Source organism: Poromitra crassiceps (genome assembly GCF_964638095.1).
Source record: "Poromitra crassiceps genome assembly, chromosome: 2".
NCBI classification, from domain to species: Eukaryota; Metazoa; Chordata; class Actinopteri; order Beryciformes; family Melamphaidae; genus Poromitra; species Poromitra crassiceps.
Genome location: NC_139624.1, coordinates 55,975,590 through 55,995,528, shown reverse-complemented (window position 1 = coordinate 55,995,528; position 19,939 = coordinate 55,975,590). Strand labels below are relative to the sequence as shown.

Sequence of the window (19,939 nt, the reverse complement as noted above, 5' to 3'; positions counted from 1 at the left end):
TGTAGAAGATGTATGTGCATGTGTGATTTGGAGCCTGTTTGTGAGCACAGGTACTCTGAATATTCAGCCAGTAGTCCACTGGCAGGATGCAGCTTAATGAGATGAGAGGCTTTGCTCCCCAGGGTGCCCCATTTCCACCAATGCTTTATGGCTCTAAATTAACAGGAGCTCGTGGGACCAAGCATGGCCATTACCACTAATTAGTCTCTACCTACATGTCATTCATCCAGCTGAGTGATGAACCATTCTGCTGGAACAAAAACAGTTAGCCTGATGCATGAAAGATCACATGACTCCATGATCTGTAGAAAATAACGTGCAGTTTGGTTGTGCTGCAGGTGTTAGCCTAAGCCTTTAAGTCAACGCTCCACCCTCACTGCTGGGACTTGAGACAGATATGCATCCATCTGTAAGGTTTGTGTCTGTCAGCAAATAACGTGTGTGTGTGTGTGTGTGTGTGTGTGTGTGTGTGTGTGTGTGCGTGCGTGCGTGCGTGTGTGCGCACGGGTGTGGGTGTGTGTGTACGCGTGCGTGTGTGCGCACGGGTGTGTGTGTCCATCTGTTAGCTTACAGGAACGCCGTGGAGATGATGCAGTACGGCGTGAAAAACAACACCACCTTCCTGGAGTGTCTGCCTAAGTCTCCCCAGGCTTCCATCCGCTGGCTCATCCAGCGGGACAACGACAGGAGGAAAGAGGTCAGTTCGCGGCTCTGCACGTCACAAACTAGAGGCCTTTTAATGTTTAATCAGAAATGGGGGGGGGGGGGGGGGGGGGGGAATGCAGCTCGGAAAAAAAGACACTCTCCGACGTCTCCGAATGGGCCGCCCGGGGCTGCCCCCCCTCCCCAGCAATAGACTAGTGGGGTATGAGATTCTCTGATTGGCTGTAAAGCCAGACGTATTTTGCTAAATATATAATTAGAGATTTTCCTTTTCTTTTTTTTGGTGCTGCAGATTTCTACTTCTACTTCAAAGAATTTAAAATACACCTAGATTACTGTCAAAAGTGCCACAACTGGCAATTGTCAGACCATACATTTTACATGCATCTTATTTTGAAGAAGAAGAAGAAAAAAACATTGACAGGAATTCTTGTCCTGAGACCAGCTACTACCATTTAGGCCATGTTCACATTACAGGGAAATCCGATTTGCTGGTAAAGTCATTAATCATCATTATCTTGATTGTTTTCCGATTTGCTGGTAAAGTCATTAACTCATTCACCGCCAATGACGTCTTTGACGTGTTATCAGAAATAGCCCTCCCCGCCAATGACGTGTTTGACGTGTTTTTGTTTTTATTGGTGCAGCGCCTGCAGCAAACACTTGCCCAGCCTGTGACACAGACACAGGTCCCTGCCTTCAAAGGGTAGCCGACAGCACGCGATCAAACACATACCGCAGCTGTTTTTTTTAAATTGAGCAAGAGGAAAAGCAGGGTAACGCTTCCTTGTGCAGACAGGAGAAACGCCATTGAAACGCCCTCGGCGCGCTGCACGAGCTGGAGTCGCCTTCCTCTGTGCCAGCCAGGAGAAAACGGGAGAAAGTAATCAAGAGATGTGTTTGATCATCGGAGGAATGAGGAAATGATCGATCAGTTTGCGAGGGCGGTGAGGACGTGTTGAATAGCCGAGGGGAAAACGGGAACGATCAAATAGCAGAGAGGATATGACAGGGAGACATGGACGAGGACGGGTGTACCAGAACAAATCAAAATAAACACAGGAACAGCTAGGCAGCAGCGGGCAGAAGGCAGTCACAGCAGCCCGCTGTCCTTCTCAAGAGCTCTTCAGTTGGTTCATGAAATCGCTGGGCTGCGTGCCCTCCAGTGTTGCTCCTGGCCAATCCCAGCGCCACAGGGCGTGGTTATTGCTTATCCTATGTGGGGTTAGAAATCTAAAAGGGGGATCGTGTGTGTGTGTGTGTGTGTCTGTCTGTCTGTCTGTCTGTCTGTCGGTGTGTCTGTCTGTCTGTCTGTCTGTCTGTCTGCACACTCACTCACACCGAGTAAACTGTATTGTTGAATGTAAAAAAAAAAGCACTTCATGTGTATATATATATATATATATATTTTTTTTTTGTCATTTGTGTCCTAACGAATAATATTTACATGTCTGATGTCAATACAGTTCAAAATAAAAGAATTGAGAGTGAGTTATGCCTGAGATTGTGCCCTTTTACAAAAATTGCCTTTTCTCCTGTTTATTTTCTCTGGGAGACCTTCTGGGGGAAAACAGGGTGTATATAAATGGCTATAAGTAGAGTACAGAACATGCTAAAAGCTCACTTTTTTTTTCCTGTTGAACCCAGAGACGTACATCTTCATTTTGAGGTATTGCAAATCACTCTGGTGCTAATAGATAATTTACTGTGGGTCTTGAAAGATGAACAACAATTATGAAAATCTTTGGCCTGTGCTAAATATTGGCAGTCCTAAACTGGCCCTGAATGAGTTAATCATAATTATCTTGATTGTTTTCCCAAATCTGATTTGGGAGTGTGTCCGCACTGCCACAAATCTGATTTAGGCAAGTCTTCAAGTCGGATCCGTGTGTCCAGATACAATGAACCTATCTGCATGGGTTCATAGGCGCCGGAAGCAGGGGGGCAAGGGGACATTTTGCCCCCCTAAATATGAGAGAGAGTGGGGGAAAAAAGAGAAGAATCCGCAGCCAGTGCTCCGAGAGCGAGCGAGCAATCCAATCCCCCCGCCCCCACCCGCCCCGACTCGCTGCTCGGCTTTCTTCGGCAGCCTACTAATACTTCTTCTGGGGATCAAGTTACAGAGAGCCCACTTTACACTGTTTACACATAGTGTGGGGCCATGTATGTGTAATTTGTACTTTTCATTTCAAGTTTGTGCAAAAGTTTTATTTTCGGTACCAATTTGAAGGTAAGGGTGTATCGAACAATTTTGGTTCGAGTGTCAATCACTCAGATAAAAAATGGGCCTCTAGGGGGCGTCGGGGGTTCCCGACCCCCCACCAGCATAAGCACAATATGGTAACTGTTATAACTTTTGATTGGATTAACCGATCTGAACAGCTGAGGTATGTATGGATTCAGGACCAGGAGTAGCAACTTATATTTCTAGCATATTTCCCATAGAAGCAAAAAAAATCAGGTATCGGGGCATATAAAAAAATAGACAGTAAGCAGATTTTTTTTTTAAATAAGCTTTTATAAACAAATACACTCAGACCCACAATACAGTGACACGTTTATGTAACTGCTTAGATGTTTACTTGAATAACTCGTAATGACTAGTAATAATAACTCAATAACAAGTTTAATAAGAAAGTGGCCAACAAATCAACCTATACTAGCGGAATACCCATTCAGGTTATTGAATTGAACAAACTTCAATCAGGTGTGCACTTCCAGTCATGTGTGCTCTATCAGTAGCTAACGAATGGACATCTCCATGGTGCTGAACCTCTCTTCACTTATTTTGTCCATTTTGAGCCATTTAGTCATCCCTAATTTCACAATTCAAAAATACGGCTCCGTTAGGTTAGTGAAAGTGTGGAAGAGAGCCATGGCTTGGCATGTTGTTGTGCCCAGGTTTGTGGCAATAGTGTTCAAGGAGATCATTTCCATTTTCTTTCCAGCTTTGAAGGAGATCCAGATGTCTGCGTCCACATTCAGAGCCTTGATGTGATGAAAATTACTCAGAAGGATTACGACAACATCTGTGTCTCCAGTATGCACCATTCCCAGTGATGATGGTTGGAGGGCGTGGAGGAGATGTGCTAGGACACGAGTGTCAGCTTCCTCATGGCTACAATAATCCATTGATGAACTGTTTCCAACATGGTGGACTTGATCACCTGCAGTGATGTAGACATCCTTGTCATCTGAGAACTGTCCATCTGTTAATTACTTTGTTGACAGGAATGAGAATAGTTCCTTCTTGTTCTCAGCATTTGCCAGAAACTTCTGCCAATCTCCTGGGATTTTGGCAGTACCAGATACACGTTGTCGGGTGCTTGTTCCTCGTTTTTCCCTTGTGCCTCCTTTGATTGTTAGTGCACGATACTGGTCCCCGACGATGTCTACTCTTGTAGATCGTTTCAAGTCATGGTGAACTCTTGGGCAGAATACCTTGTCAAAATAAGAATCAAGGGTATTCCCTTGGACAGACCCTTTTGACGACCCCACCCGGGCGGTGGGCACTCAAGGACATTCCTTCAGCGTTCACAGCATCCCAGGTGAGAATCGAACCCAGGACCTTCGAGCTATGAGGCGACAGCGCTTACCACTGCACCACCGTACCCCCCTAAGCACAGGCTTCTTGAAGTTGTTGTACTGTCCCACACACTCAACTTTATAGACAGATAGAGCAGCAGCTGCAGATTCATACACCTTGTCATCTAATGTAACAAGGTCTTTACTGTCCTCCTCAAAGGGATTCCCATTGCTCAGCAACACCTCCATCAGATCTTTGACATGGCGTTGAAATCGGTGCTGAGATGCATATCCTTCCTCATGATGAGGACGTTCTTCATTATCATTGCTGTCGCTTACAGTAGTAAACTCCTCAACGACACGGCTGATTTCTGGGCCACTCACGATCCAGCGTTCCAACATGTGAGGGTTCTCTGTCAGACCAATTACGCCACTAACTCCTTTCACCCTTTTGTTGGCTTGTTCGTGTGCTTGATCAATTGGCAAGGATGAGAAATGCAGATTGCTTCGAGTTATCATCCAGTGTCCCTTCTCAAACTCTGCCTGGATACTATCTGGGCGAGCTTCCATGTCTCTGAGAAGGATTGGAGTCCACCTGGCATAATTCTGGTGATCAAGAGCAAAGAACAGAGGCACAAGCTTCTGCAGTGTAGTGACCATGAGTTTGAACTTCCGTTCCCGATGTGCCCGGATAAACATGAATATGATCTGTTGGTACTTCAATTGTGTACGAGTAGCCAAAATTTGAATGTTGGGCTCTCTTTGGAAGCTACCATGACCCAATCCTCAAGGGCCCTCTCAGTTCCACTGTCCTCGTAGGCTCGCTTCAGAAGGCTATCGACTACCAGTAACTTGATGGGCATATCTTGAAGCTAAGCAATATAATAAATTGAAAGTGCATACAAAAACAAAATACCATAAAATATGGGAGTGGGGCATCATATTTTCACTCTTCTGTGGTTCTCCGCTTAATTATTGTCTCATTTGTCTGAAATATCCTATAAGATATACCGTAAATTCCGGACTATAAGACGCACCGGTCTATAAGCCGCACCTTCAAAGGTGACTATTTTTTTCTTCTATAAGCCGCACCGGTCTATAAGCCGCGGGTGTTTTGATGTTTAATTACCATATGTAAGGCTTCGTGCACAGAGGGGATTGTCGGGAAACAGATGGCTGTTTGGGGAAGCTCCCATTTATTAACATTTCAACAAAACAAAAGTCAGGTCACTAATCCCCAGACAAAATCACACATTGTGGTATTTTTTGTTTTTTTTACAGTGCACACAGTGTCCGCGGTGTGGTGAAAAGAGGGCAAGAGAGGAAATTAAAGCAGAAGTGGATTTATAGTTAGAAAGAGTGCTAAAGAAGAGAGAATTCCGTTTTTTATTTTTTTATTTTAGTTACTCACAGTACTATTGACCAGTCCAACTCAAAAGATATTCGGCAGTTTCACTTTGAGCTCTTGTTCCGCCGCTGGGCACACAGTGTCCGCGGTGTGGTGAAAAGAGGGCAAGAGAGGAAATTAAAACAGAAGTGGATTTATAGTTAGAAAGAGTGCTAAAGATAGTCCGGTCTGGTTATGACGAGTCTCGCTGGGTACAGTACGCCAAAGCGATATCCATTGACTCGATGATGCTGTTGTATGTTGCGCGTTTCTGTTGCACCAACGCGGAGAGGTCCTGCCGGGACGAAAAAGCGCGTACCCTCCCAGGTGAGGGGCTTCTTCCCCGCAGCCTGGAGGATGAGTTGACGGTCGGGCCAGCGGAGTAGGCAGATGAAGATGGCCCTCGGTGGCAGGCCGGGGTCTGGACGTGGCCGAGGCGCCCGGTGTGCCCTGTCCACCTCTGGTGGTTTCTCGCCTTCCTTCAGGTCCAGGATGTAACACAGGATTTTGCCACAAAAGCGTCCATGTCACCAATCTCAGCTCCTCTTTTACATTGATCAGGCGAATGTTATTTCTTTTACTCCTGCTGATTAAGTCATCAACCTGCGTGTGCAGGGTTTCGATTTAGCATTTTATCCATTTTCGGACTCACTGTGTTGTTTTTGTCCTCCAGTGCGCGGATGCGCTTTTCCGTATTATAAACTCTGTTCACGGTTGCCTTAGTTTCTTTAGTGAGTGAGTGGATGGACTTCTGCACGTTTTCAAACTTGTTTTCAAGCTGCTCAAAACCTCTGAGCGATGTCGGACTTAATCGATAGTGTTTCACGGAGTAAAAGTTTAGCCCAAGCGTGTATCTCCAGCCTCCAGCAGGTGAGTCATTTCCTCATTCATGGCGTGATTGCTTCGTCTTTTTCTTTCTGCTTACCTGTGTTGTGTTATGTTATGTTATGTTATGTTGTTAAAAGAGGGCAAGAGAGGAAATTAAAACAGAAGTGGATTTATAGTTAGAAAGAGTGCTAAAAAAGAGAGATTTTTTTTTTTTTTTTTTGGAAAAAATCCATAGATAAGACGCACCGTTATATAAGCCGCAGGGGGCAAAAAAGGCCAAAAAACGGGAAAAAAGCCGCGGCTTATAGTCCGGAATTTACGGTACTCCAAACATGTCTATTTTTATTTTTATTCATTTACTCATACATGAAAACCTAGTATAGGCACCAAGAATACCATGATAGAATTTATGAAGCGTAATTTGGGGTGGGGGAGGCGGAACATGGCAGCCATCTTTGATTTTTGGCATACCAGACTATTGAAAACATCAATATTTCAACTCCAGTTGATTCCTCACACAGTATTGGCCTAAAATAGCATTCAAAATATTATTACACAGCAATTGTGTGGAAAATTATGAGCTTTTAAAATAAATCATGATTTCGATGGTGGCCATTTTAGAAAATGGGCAAACCCCTCCCCTTTTTTAATCTGATTTCTTGACACTCGAACCAAAATTGTTCGATAGACCCTTACCTACAAATTGGCACTGAAAATGAAACTTTTGCATCAATTTGAAATGACTGAGTGTCCAGGCACCCCACTAACAGCCTGCTTGTTAAAGCCGTGATCGTGGTGGGATTATTACACCTGAGAGACAGACAGACCCGGAGAGAACTCAACTTACGTACTATTGCCGTGGAGCTGTCTCTCCCTCCCTGCTCTCTCACCGACAGCTCCATGGCAATAGTAGAGAGAGCAGCAGAGGCGAGCCAGTTAGAGACAGTCATCTCATCTCCACTGGTCACCCCTGGGGGGTTTACTGCAGTGTTGCTCTGATAACTGAGAGCTAAACCAAATGGGTGTTTTGTGTGTCTGGGATACACTTCCTCAGTACTTATTTAAGTTCAGTTGTATTTATTTTTCATTGTTACGATGCCACACCCTTACTGCGCTCAGTAATGCACTTTAGGATGGTTGAATACCAGGTTCTATGGCGAGGATCCCTATCCAGATCCTGTACTCTTAGCACAGGTGTGCCCCAGGGCTCAGTCCTGGGCCCCTTGCTATTTCTTCTCTATATCAGATCTCTTGGTCATGTGATCTCATCTCATGGCTTCTCTTATCACTGCTATGCTGACGACACTCAGCTCTACCTCTCTTTCCCCCCCTCAGACACCCTAATCGAGGCACGTATCGCTGCATGCCTCAAAGACATTGGTGCTTGGATGTCTGCCCACCATCTCAAGCTGAATCTTGGTAAGACAGAGCTTCTCTTCCTCCCTGGGAAACACCAATCTTTCCATATCCATTGACAACACTACGGTGTTTCCCTCTCAAACAGCTAAGAACCTTGGAGTGATCCTTGACAATCAGCTGTCCAACTCAGCCTACATCGCAGCAACTGCCCGCTCCTGTAGGTTCTCCCTGTACAACATCCGCAAAATCCGTCCGTTTCTCACAAGGGAAGCAACACAACTCCTGGTCCAGGCACTGGTCATCTCTCGCCTGGACTACTGCAATGTTCTTCTGGCTGGGCTACCTGCTGCAGCCATCCGACCGCTTCAGCTCATTCAGAACGCTGCAGCCCGTCTGGTATTCAACCACCCTAAATTCTCTCATGTCACTCCCCTCTTCCGGGACCTTCACTGGCTTCCCATCTCGGCACGCATTCAATTCAAAACACTGGTTCTGGCCTACAGGGCAGTACACCAGACAGCCCCCCTGTACTTACAATCTATGGTCAGGCTCCAAATCTCTCACCGTTCCCTCCGCTCCTCCACCAGTGCAGGACGCCTCGCCCCTCCTCCACTACGGGGGCTCAAAAGTCGCTCATCCAAGGAGGTACGGTGGTGCAGTGGTAAGCACTATCGCCTCACAGCTCGAAGGTCGTGGGTTCGATTCCCACCTGGGACGATGTGAACGCTGAAGGAATGTGTGCCCGTCCGCATGTCCTCGAGTGCCCACCGCCCGGGTGGGGTCGTCAAAAGGGCCTTTCTGTGTGGAGTTTGCATGTTCTCCCCGTGCCTCCCGGGGGTTTCCTTCATATAGGAACCCCCTTCACAAAAACATGCAATATCCTGGTTGCTAATGTGGTTCCTCCTCTGGTCGTTAAGGGCGCCTGGTCAGAGGGAGGGGAACTGGTTGGAATAGCGTGAACCTCCCATGTGCTATGTCCTACCGGTGAAGCTTCCTCTTTCAGGTGAAAAGAAGCGGCTGGCTGACTGCCCATGTCTCGGAGGAAGCATGGAGCCAGTCTCGGCTCTCCCCAGATCGGCAGAGGATGGAGTAGCAACCAGGATTGAGAAATCAAGTGAGCACTAATGGGGGATAAAATGGGATAAAAAATCTGAACACAACTACTTCCGTTTATAGGCTTCAAAATAAAATAATACCCTGTCCTGTACTGTGTAACACTGACCATGCAGAGCCTCCAGACACGAGGCAACTAAATAAACTCCATAACATGCTTACATCAATGTTAAAAAAATCACAGTGCTGAACTCCTAGACGTTTGGTAGTGCAGTAGCTGTAGACTCAGCTCTCAGTCTTAATCCGTTTCACTACCTTAAGACTGAGATTATTATTATTTAAATCTTTTCATAATGTTAGGTGGTGCTGTTGGAAGCCTTGCATCGGAGAACCAATCATGAGTGTTGTGGGCGGGCCTGCTTTCTGGGGGCAGTGACGCTCATGCAGAACCGGTGTCTCGCAAAACATCGCCGTACCAGCAGCAACATGTGAATTGAATACTCAGCGGTAAAATCTCAAAATGGCTTTGCAGTCACCGACGAAAACTCCTTCCAAGTTTGTTGATGTCTGTCGCGTTTGTGGAGAAACATATTTATCGCTCAGAAACAAACTTTTCAACAATCTTTTAACAGGACGAGATTCACCACTACGGACGATAATGGCGAGAGCACGCCAATTCCGGAAGAGAAATATATTTAAATAAACCACAGCTATATTGTTTGAAGCATATCAGCTTCATGCTCTGTGTTAGGACTATGATAAATGGCATTGCCGCTACCAAATAAAATTTGAATAAGAAAGATAGGCGTGACTAGTGCCGTTCTTTCAAGACGGGCTGAATGAACCAGATTTGGAACAGTAAATTCCCAGACGTTTGGTGGTTAGGTGGCGCTGTTGGCGCCGCTCACCAAACGTCTGGAAACCGAGACTACAGCAGCTGCAGCCTGGGAAAGACAGGGATTTTATTTTGAAAGTTATGACCAGAAGTGGTGTATTTAAATCCAGCTGCCTGTCCGCTCACTCGAGCTGCCACTGAGAGGTAGTTGTGAAAAATAAATGTCGATAAAGAAGAAAGTACACATTATTTCCTATTTTCAGTGAGTAAATGTTTGTTTCTATCTATGAAGTAGCTCCATTTCAATCATGAGAGACTCGTAATATAATTTTAACAAACTTTATTGAATCAGAATGGACAGTTTGAGTATGGCGTATGACTCCATGATGTGACGCTCCTCTTGCTTATGAGAGAGGGGCGTCAGTGCTGTATGAGATAGGACATCCCCCTTAAGGGGATCTGTTTCCAACGGGAGTCATAACATTGGTGGTGATCTGGGGAGGTGGTGGGATGAAGCTTCTTGCTCTGGAGATGCTGGATGAATGCGTGATGCTGACACGAGGTGAGTGATGACTGCACAAGTGTGATTTAAGCTGTGGTGATGGGGGCTTTATATAGTACCAGGAGAAGGGCATTTATGATGTCATAACTGACGTCATTTGGGCAACTGACGTCACACTGCAAAGGTGACGTCATGGAGAACGTGACGTCGGAGATGGAGACGTAATTTAGTGACGTCATTTGGGCTGAGGGTTATGACAGCATGGGGTGCTCTAGTAATGCCTTATTTGGTCTTCCATGATTGAAATTCAGTCTATGACTACACTTCAATCATGAGAGACTCGTAATATAATTTTAACAAACTTTATTGAATCAGAATGGACAGTTTGAGTATGGCGTATGACTCCATGATGTGACGCTCCTCTTGCTTATGAGAGAGGGGCGTCAGTGCTGTATGAGATAGGACATCCCCCAAAGGAATTTAAAGTTATTTCAGGAACTGGGAGAGTGAAAACGGGGGTCATGGAGCTCGCCTGGGGTATGCTTTAGTCAGGTCGTGGGCTGACGGGGGGAGAATTTAGGCATGTCGGGAGATGAGGGGCTGACCGGGGTTTTTTAAGGCAAAGCGGGGATGCAAGGGAGTGGATGTGGATAGCCTGGGCATGGGCGCATTGATGAGGAAAAGGAGAGTTTGATCACCACCAACGAAGTGCTTGTTGCCTCTTTAGTCATGGAAGGAGGGATCTTTGGGCTGATAATATGGTGTCTTGCTCTGGTCGAATGAAAGATGCATAGGCGGATGAGGACCAGCGCCCCAGTTGTTGAAGGGAGGCGGAGGACGCCCCCTGCATGGCTGCTGATGTGGCTGCTCCGATCCTGAAGGAGTGACTGGAATAGTTCTCTGCAGGGATGTTGCATTTCTGGAGTGTGGTCTTGAAGTGAAGGATGAACCAGGATCCTGTCATGTGATGATGGGGAGAGATGAGGAAAAGGGGGCCAAGGGCTGATTGAGGTTTATGCAAATGCCGGAATGATGGGTTATGCAGATTGTCGGGACATTGGCTGACTTGTCAGGACGTGGGCTGACTGAAGTTTAAGCAGGATGCAGGGATAATGGGTTGAGCAAGTTGTCAGGATGTGGACTGACTTCTCAGGACGTGGGCTGATGGGTTTAAGCAGAATGCAGAGATAATGGGTTGAGCAAATTGTCAGGACGGGGGCTGACTTGTCAGGACATGGGCTGACTGATGTTTAAGCAGAATGCAGGGATGATGGGTTGTGCAAATTGTCAGGACGTGGGCTGACTGAGGTTAAGCAATGGCAAGGACACTTATGGGGTTATATGCAAATTGCCCGGGCATGGGCACCAAACGGGGATTGGGAGAGAAGACCGCCACCAACGAAATGCGTTAATACTTCCTACCAATCATGGAAGGAGGCATCTTTGGGCTGATAATATAGCAGCTTGCTCTGGATGGATGTAGGACGCATGGCTGATGAGGACAGCAGCCCAGTTGTTGAAGGGAGGACCCCCCCGGGAGGGGACCGCCCCCCCCAAAAGAAAAAAGGTCAGCGATGACCTGCATTTTTAAGGTCAGTAATGACCAAGGTCGCAACAACCTGCATGAGCTTAGCCAGCAATGGCTTAAAGATGCAATATTTAACCTTTAGCATTATATTATTATGGCATGAAAATGTCTAAAAATGAGTAGACGTAATGTTATATTCTTTAGTTGTGCACTTACTTTATCCCAAATTGTATGAGGCAAAGATAGGCTTGATATTTTTCTCATAGTTTTCCTATCTATCTGTTCTATTCCTAATAGATGCACGTTCTGATTTGTGCATTTTGACATTTGGAATATTAAAGGTGGGCTGACCATTGTTAATAAGTACGTTTTCCCCTTGGATTTGACTTTAAGTTGCGTGTCTACAGTATGTCTATTATGGGCCTTTTTCATTTGTTTTGACAGTCGTGTACTGTCACTTCGGGAGAGTTGCACCCGCCCCTCGGCTGAGCTGTTGTACGGTGGACTTAGTTCAGTTGAGGCAGAGACTGGCTGTGGAGACACGCGGTTTTCGTGCCATGACCTTTTTGATTAGTTTTGACGTCCAGCGGGAGGGGGAGCAGTGAATGTGCTGCATCTGTAAAAAGTTTTAAGTCGTCGGCAGACGAGACGATTTCGTCGTAGAAAAATTCGATTCCGTTCCGATTTTCTAAGAGGTGTGCCCAGGGGGTATACTTTGCTGAAGCCACTGTGCTGTGCCCGGCTATATGCTTTGCTGGAGCCACTGTGCTGTGACCAGGGAGGAGCTCTGCTGAAGCCACTGTGCTGTGACCGGGGATATGCTTTGCTGAAGCCACTGTGCTGTGACCAGGGAGGAGCTCTGCTGAAACCACTGTGCTGTGACCAGGGATATGCTTTGCTGAAGCCACTGTGCTGTGACCGGGGAGGAGCTCTGCTGAAGCCACTGAGCTGTGACCAGGGATATGCTCTGCTGAGCCACTGCTGTGACCGGGATACAGTGTTGCCAGATGGCAAATGTTGAATTATCGTACCAGAGGGTCAAAATTATCGTTTTTGGAGTGAAATTATCGTACGCCCCCTCCCCAGCGCGCGTGCCTTCGGCGCGCCTATGTCGGGGGGCTGCGGCTGATCACAGGCTACTTTTTGGACTTGGCATGATTTTTCAACACTGTGGTCTCAGCCTGCGTTGCAACAACAACAAAACACCCTGCACGTATTAGCTGCAAATATGTTTGTTTGAAGAGATGATTGTATAAACAGATAGAGTGATAGACGTAGGATTCGTCTAAGTGTCACGAAATGATGAGATTCTCGTACATTTGGGGGATTTGGGGATTATTGATCGTACATCGTACAGAGGTCAAAATTATCGTACGGGTACGATAATTATCGTACGTCTGGCAACGCTGCCGGGATATGCTCTGCTGTAGCCACTGTGCTGTGACCAGGGATGTGCTCTGCTGAATCTACTGCGCCGTGACCGGGGAATGAGCTCTGCTGACCTGACGAGTTATGCATAACGGAAAGCCGGGTGATGCTGCACTGCACATTAAAGCCATGGTGGACTGGGAGGAGCACCTTTTGTTTATGATCGAGACTGAAGCTTCGTATGCATTTGCAATACCAGAGTAAATCTCGTAGAGGAAGATCGATTCCCTACTGGGAGAAAGTAGGGAACTCATGGTGCCTCTTTTCTGCAAAAAAAAACTTAATTCAAGCATATGCTGAAGCCAGAACCACCCGCGAGCATTTTTCGGTTGAAAAGACGTTTAAAAAAAAAACGTTTAGGGTCAATGTTGGAAAAAAAAAAAAAAAACGTGCAAGGAAGGTTTGAAAGTGAAGGTTTTTTCACCCACTATTTGCAGACGTTTATTGAACGTTCAGATTTAGACCATATTTCACCAGGATCTTAAATTAAAATATCAGCGCGCACACGGGATTCGAACCCCGCTTTCCCACATTCAAGCCAGTCCGCTCTAGCGCTGAGCTATACATTTTCTTATATTTTGAAGGACAGCAACAGCAGAACTGATGATTATCGCCATTTTGCCTGAAGCATGCAACGGGAGACGATAGTGTCGCATCTTGCATTTGCAATGCGCATCTTTGGCAACGCTAGACCAGCCACGCGCATGCGCAGTATAGCATGGAAGGCCGGTGGCTAGCCAGGTAGCTAGCGCGCTACTCAGCATGGCCGGAAAAGTTTACAAGGGTTATACTTTATCTAAATGACTGGGATTGGATCGATGGATTGGATGCGTAAGAGAGGAAACATGCTATGAAAAAGAAAAGGTTGACTGGAAACTGGGACTAGAGGCATGTTGTTAAAAACCCGAATGGACACGGGAGAGGGAAGCGGCCGTATGCCGTATGCTAAGGGATTGGCACCCGGCCTGAAATGAGTGCAGCAGCAATGCCGCAACGTTGACTGAAACCAGGGACTAAATGCATGTTTGATAATACCCGACCGGACACGGGAGAGGGAAGCGGCCGTATGCAACAGGGCAGAGTTGCTCGGGGATTGGCACCCGGCCTGCAATGAGTGCGGCCGCCGGAGGAGATGCCGGCTGAAAAGGGGGGATACGACCTGAAACCTGGGGCAGGGCTGTTTGGGCTGCTGCCGTGGGGAGCGTGGGGCTCGCGAGCGTCCTCAGCCGGGCATCGATGTCGATGAGGGACCCGACCAGTGAAGACATCGTTGCGATCAGGGGATCTTGGAGGCCTGGAGGGGCTGGAGCCTTGGCGCGTCCGCCGAGGAGCCGGCGGTCGTGGTGCGCTTCGCTGGGCCTTTCTTGGAGGTGGACTTCTGGGCTCTTTTGCTGCGGCCACGGCCTCCGGAGTGCTGTGCGGACTGAGATCCGGGGGAGGTGGACTTCTGGGCTCTTTTGCCGCGGCCGCGGCCTCCGGAGTGCTGTGCGGACTGAGATCCAGGCGAGACGAGGACCTCCTTGACGTTGGATCTTCTTTTGCGGCCGCGGCCCCTGGTGAGGGGAGCGTCCCATGAGACGCCTGTGACGCCCGGAGATGGAGCCTGGGGATTGGGGATTTGCCCGAGGCTGGCCGGGGCGTTGAATGTGCTCTGGAGGAAAGCGTTCACGGTGGAGCTGAAACTTTGCTGCTCGTTTTCGGACTCGGACATGGTGCTGGACTGAATGAAGCTTCTTGCTCTGGAGATGCTGGATGAATGCGTGATGCTGACACGAGGTGAGTGATGACTGCACAAGTGTGATTTAAGCTGTGGTGATGGGGGCTTTATATAGTACCAGGAGAAGGGCATTTATGATGTCATAACTGACGTCATTTGGGCAACTGACGTCACACTGCAAAGGTGACGTCATGGAGAAGGTGACGTCGGAGATGGAGACGTCATTTAGTGACGTCATTTGGGCTGAGGGTTATGACAGCATGGGGTGCTCTAGTAATGCCTTATTTGGTCTTCCATGATTGAAATTCAGTCTATGACTACACTATGAGCGAAGTTTGCTATGTGCACTGTGTTTCTGGCAGTGTTTGCATGTCTGCTCTCTGCTCTTCAAGTCCCCTCCCCCTGCAAAAGACACTCTCAAATCTGATTTGTGTGATCAGCGTGTCCACACTGAAGTCACATCAGTCGAAAGCAGATTGGGAACTACCTCCTTATGTGGTTTGGGACAAGTGACACAAATCAGACTTGGAGCATCCAGACTCATATAACCAATCTGGATAGAATCATTAATAGGTCATTAAAGTTCACAAATTGCCAATGGCCTCCTAGTCTGAACATGGCCTTAGATACTGAGAATAACATTTTCAATGTTATTATTGTCATACAGAAACATAATTTGTATTGTATAGCTTCGTTTAAATGCTTAGTTTATTGTTTTTAATCGGCAAAATAATAATTTCTCAGTGGCTTCTGTTTGCTTTTGCAGAATCATTCTTTTACTTTAAGTTTTTAAGTCTTATATTCGCTAGCGGGACATAGCTTGATGCTGGTTCCAGTGGTTGCTGTAAACATCTCGGCATCGTTCAGCAGCATGTTGAAACACTTCCCTACCCTCTGGCCCACTGTTTTCACTACAGTCCTGCCGATGGACACCGCCGTTTACATGTCTCTGTGGCTGTCATGTGCGCACGCACTTACATGGTATTTACCGTATTTCTCCTAATGAACGCCCGGGCGTTTATTATGCTAAATCAACCCAGACCCCCGGCGGTTAAAGAAGACCCGGCGGCAGTTAGAGTGAGGCGTTTATTTAGTTTTGCACAGAATCGAGCCATGCGATTATTATTTTGTGTACACAATTCCTGCTCAGCAGAAATGGAAAGTATCAAATTGCTTATTTAAACCAGTGAGATAGTACTTAATACACACAAGAGCATAGGTACAGGCAGTTTTGAACATGCCTAGTATTGTACAACGGACTGGAATGAATGAAAACAACTGAGATGGCCATCATCATCATCCAACATTACGGTATCAGTTCATTGCGCCCCTCTTCTCCCTCTGCCAAACAGCCATACCGTATTTCAAACAAGTAACATTCGCCTACCGCTCACATTCAGTTTGTGTTTCATTGGAAAGAAGTACTTAGCATTACCAACGTTATGGACGGTGCTAACAGGCACCAGGAAGCAACCAAGCAGCACTCTCAGACAAACAAGCAGACTTACCAAATCAGAGCATGTGAGCGGAGCGTGGAGCGAGCAGGGAGCGGAGTGGCTGTGAGCGCTGGAGCGGATGGAAAGGGCCTCTCCGTGAGCGAGGAGCGGTAATTATCACCGCTCCACTCCGCTCACATGCTCTGTACCAAATACATCTGGTATAATGGGTAATCCATACGGCATTTACAGTATGCTCGCTGTTCTGCTGACAGAAATGCACTTTTAGAAGGCGCAACAGTGTTGCGCAACACTAACGTTAACGTAACTTGTGGACTTGCTCAAGTGTCCAGACAGCATCTCTAGTATAACACGTTGACTATTTCCGTACTCCCGCTGTACATTCTGTAGCATCAAACAATGTGGTATGGATACTTGAAACATGTCGGTTATGTATAAACAAAGCATAACATTGTCTGACGGGGTAGATGCCTGACTTCCGTCAAAACACACGTCATTACCGTAAGTGACTGAATTCAGTCAACACAGTCAATGCAGTCAACAACAAAAATACCGTAATGAGAAAAAATATATAATCAACTTTTATTATGCTAATTCGAGGCAGACATTCGGTGGTTAAAGCAGCTATGAGCAAGATTTTCGATTGTTATTAAACAGTCTAAATTTAATATCGATGCCTCACATCTTACCTAATAGTAGACAAGACCAACGCCGAGTAGTCTCGCTTGAACCCGGAGTGAATCGGCCAGTGTTGTCTTGATGATTAGTCTGTCTGCGGCCGGGGCAGATCAGGAAGTGAAATGAAACGGTTTGCGGCAGCCACTTCGGCCATTACCACAAAATAACTAAATTACTTCCAAACAAACTGTTAGAATATAACGAGAGATGTTCGCAAGAGTAGCAAGCCCCTGGATGTAGCGAGCATGACGTTCTCCTTATTTATGGTCTGTTGCTAGGCAGGTTGAAGGCATGCAGCTGCCGTAAACCGTTTCGTTTCACTTCCTGCTCTATCCGGCCCGCCGGAAGACAGACACAAACTCTATAATCATCAAGAGAGCAATCTCCGATTCACACAGATTTGGTCTCAGCTACTATTATAGGTAAGATGTGATGCATCAATATTATATTTAGACTGTTTAATAACAATCGAAAATCTTGCTCGTAGCTGCTGATTTGGTGTCTCAAGGCTGTTCACATACTTAAATATTACATCAAAATATGTCATAGCAATCAAATGAGCTCACAGGCTTGATCGGGGCTTGTATTGCCTGAGGGATGATATTGTGAGCGTTTATTGGCAGCGGTGCCTTGAAATGGGTGGTGGTACAGATCAAACATGATACAGACCTTGACTGGATTTCCATGTGGAGGGGGGAGAGATTTTATAAATATTTGACACCCCTTTAAACAGTTAGAACACCTCGAAAGGCTGTGACAGATTAAACAGAGCAGTGCAAGAGAGTGCCTGCATGATAAACCAGCGCACATCTTTTATAGTTTTAGCTTTCAGTTCTGTGGAGTAGGCTCAAGATAACGGCAATTTTAAATTGTTATTTGCCCTCAAGAATTGAATTTGGCCTGGAAATAAATCATTATAGCTGTGTGGTGTATTATCACTGGAGTCCTGTCCTGGCAGATTTTATAGTCTACAGGTCCAAGGATCAGTTTAATCGGAGGATTGTTTTAAAGGGATACGCCAACATTTTTGGAGATTCGCAGGCCATTTGCCATATTGCCGAATGTGGATGCCTTTATCTTCACTGTGCGTGCAGTATAAACAGCGGTACACTTCTCACTGACAGTTATGCCACCATGACAGTCTGCCCTCAACTCCGTAAAATGTTAGTTTAGAAGCCACAATATTGTTATAATATCACCAACCAACCAACAGATATCAAAGCTGGTGGGTTTTATGGTGGAAAGAGCATGACTTGAACTGGTTAACATCAAATTGGGCATTTGTGGCTTTTTACGCCCACATAACTAATGTAGCTAACAGCTAGCTAACGGCAGAGGCTAATGCTAGCTATTTACCGTACAGTTTATATGGTATATACTGTAGCAGCTTATATACTGTCTATCATACGTCAGTCGTCAGCCCACTATTATGTCTGACGTCATCACCCGTTTTTACCAACAGCTTTTTTTTACTCGGCACAAAATGAGGTTATTTGTCAGAAAAAATACTGGCGAACAGTGTGGCTAATCAACAGACCATGGTCATCATGACTCAGCGACACATGAAATATCTTAAAAATGACAAAATACACTGGAGGGGGGCTTTAAACCTCTGACTGTCACATATGACGTGTATGATGTCAATTATTCACGTACAGTATCTAGAAAGGTGATATAAAACGTATTTTGGTTCAGAAATGTTCATAATTACATTTCCGTGGATTCCACAAATGTACAATGCAATACATTTTATTCTGGTGACTGCACTGCTGCAAGCCATGCGGAGCAGGTAACAGTGCCTCCTTGTGCCCTTCCCAGGTGAAGCTGAGTGAGCGCGTGGTCTCCACCGAGCACGGCCTGCTCATCCGCTCAGTGCAGCTGTCGGACCAGGGCCTGTACTACTGCCTGACCACCGAGAACGGCTTCAAGCGCACCGTGGCCAAGCTGCGCCTGCGGGTGCTGAGCGAGGCCATGGTGAGTGTGCTGACGGACAAGCAGCAGTCGCCCTGGGCGTGGGCCAGCTCGCTGCACCCCAAGGCCCTGTTATCCGCCTTCAGCCCCGCCGAGAGCCTGGCCGTGCAGCAGTACTGCAAGGAGAGGCGGGAGCTCCAGAGCCTCCAGCTCCGACAGAAGCAGCAGTCTCAGCAGCCCGGGCCGCTTAGGGGCGACCTGGCCAAACTCAAGCCCCTCCTGGACCGCAGGAAGAGCCGCAACCGCCGCAACCACCTTCCGGAGGTTTGACGTTTCGCGGTGTGCTGCACAAACTGATACACACGTCTTCCTCTGGCTCTGTACCCATATACCCGGAAGTCACGGATGCAGATGTCACCAACAGTCATACTGTGCGATGTGAGCAGAGGATGTGGGTGTGGGGGTTGTTGAGGGCATTTTTCGGGAATGTTTCATTTCTTATACAGAATGCATGAGGAACTGTGACCAGATGACTGTGAGATACACCAGTGATTCTCCACCTTTCTCATATCCAGCACCCCTACTTTAGTCCACATTAGAGCCATGGACCCGCATTTGATGAGATTTTGCCTCTCAGCCCCAAATCTGAAAATACTTCAGATATGATTTTGTCCAGAATAACTGTTTATATTGTAGGTAGAGATATAACTGAGAAGCTATGATCAAATAGTCATTTTTCCACATTTTCTAATTGTGTTAACTTCTTGTAAATTATATAACGGTGAAGTTTAACATGTGATCAGTTTGCTGCGGACCCCCTGGAACCCCCTCAAGGACCCCTGGTGGTCCCCGGATCCCACGTTGAGAACCACTGAGATACACACACATACACACACACATGGCATTTGTTTCCCATCGCAGTCACTCCACAAGCTGAAGTGTCCCTGTTGGTTTATGAGCCTCTTATAAACGGCGCCTTGAGCTGATAGTTCTTATGATAATACACCTTGAGACGCAGCCATCATCTTATCATATTGTAGATATTAGAGGGCCGGATATTAGTTCGCT

General features: G+C 46.6%; 1 protein-coding gene across 1 annotated transcript in view; it reads left to right on the top strand.

Annotated features, from left to right (window-relative positions):
• Positions 1–19,201, top strand: part of sema3c (sema domain, immunoglobulin domain (Ig), short basic domain, secreted, (semaphorin) 3C) — a gene marked incomplete at its 3' end in the record, with an annotated part of 113,456 nt that extends 94,255 nt beyond the window's left edge. The window contains exons 17-18 of the mRNA XM_083632073.1: positions 567–697; positions 18,779–19,201. Coding sequence (XP_083488199.1) covers positions 567–697; positions 18,779–19,201 — 554 coding nt within the window. The remainder of the gene's footprint in view (positions 1–566; positions 698–18,778) is intronic.
• Between the last annotated feature and the right edge of the window lie 738 nt (positions 19,202–19,939).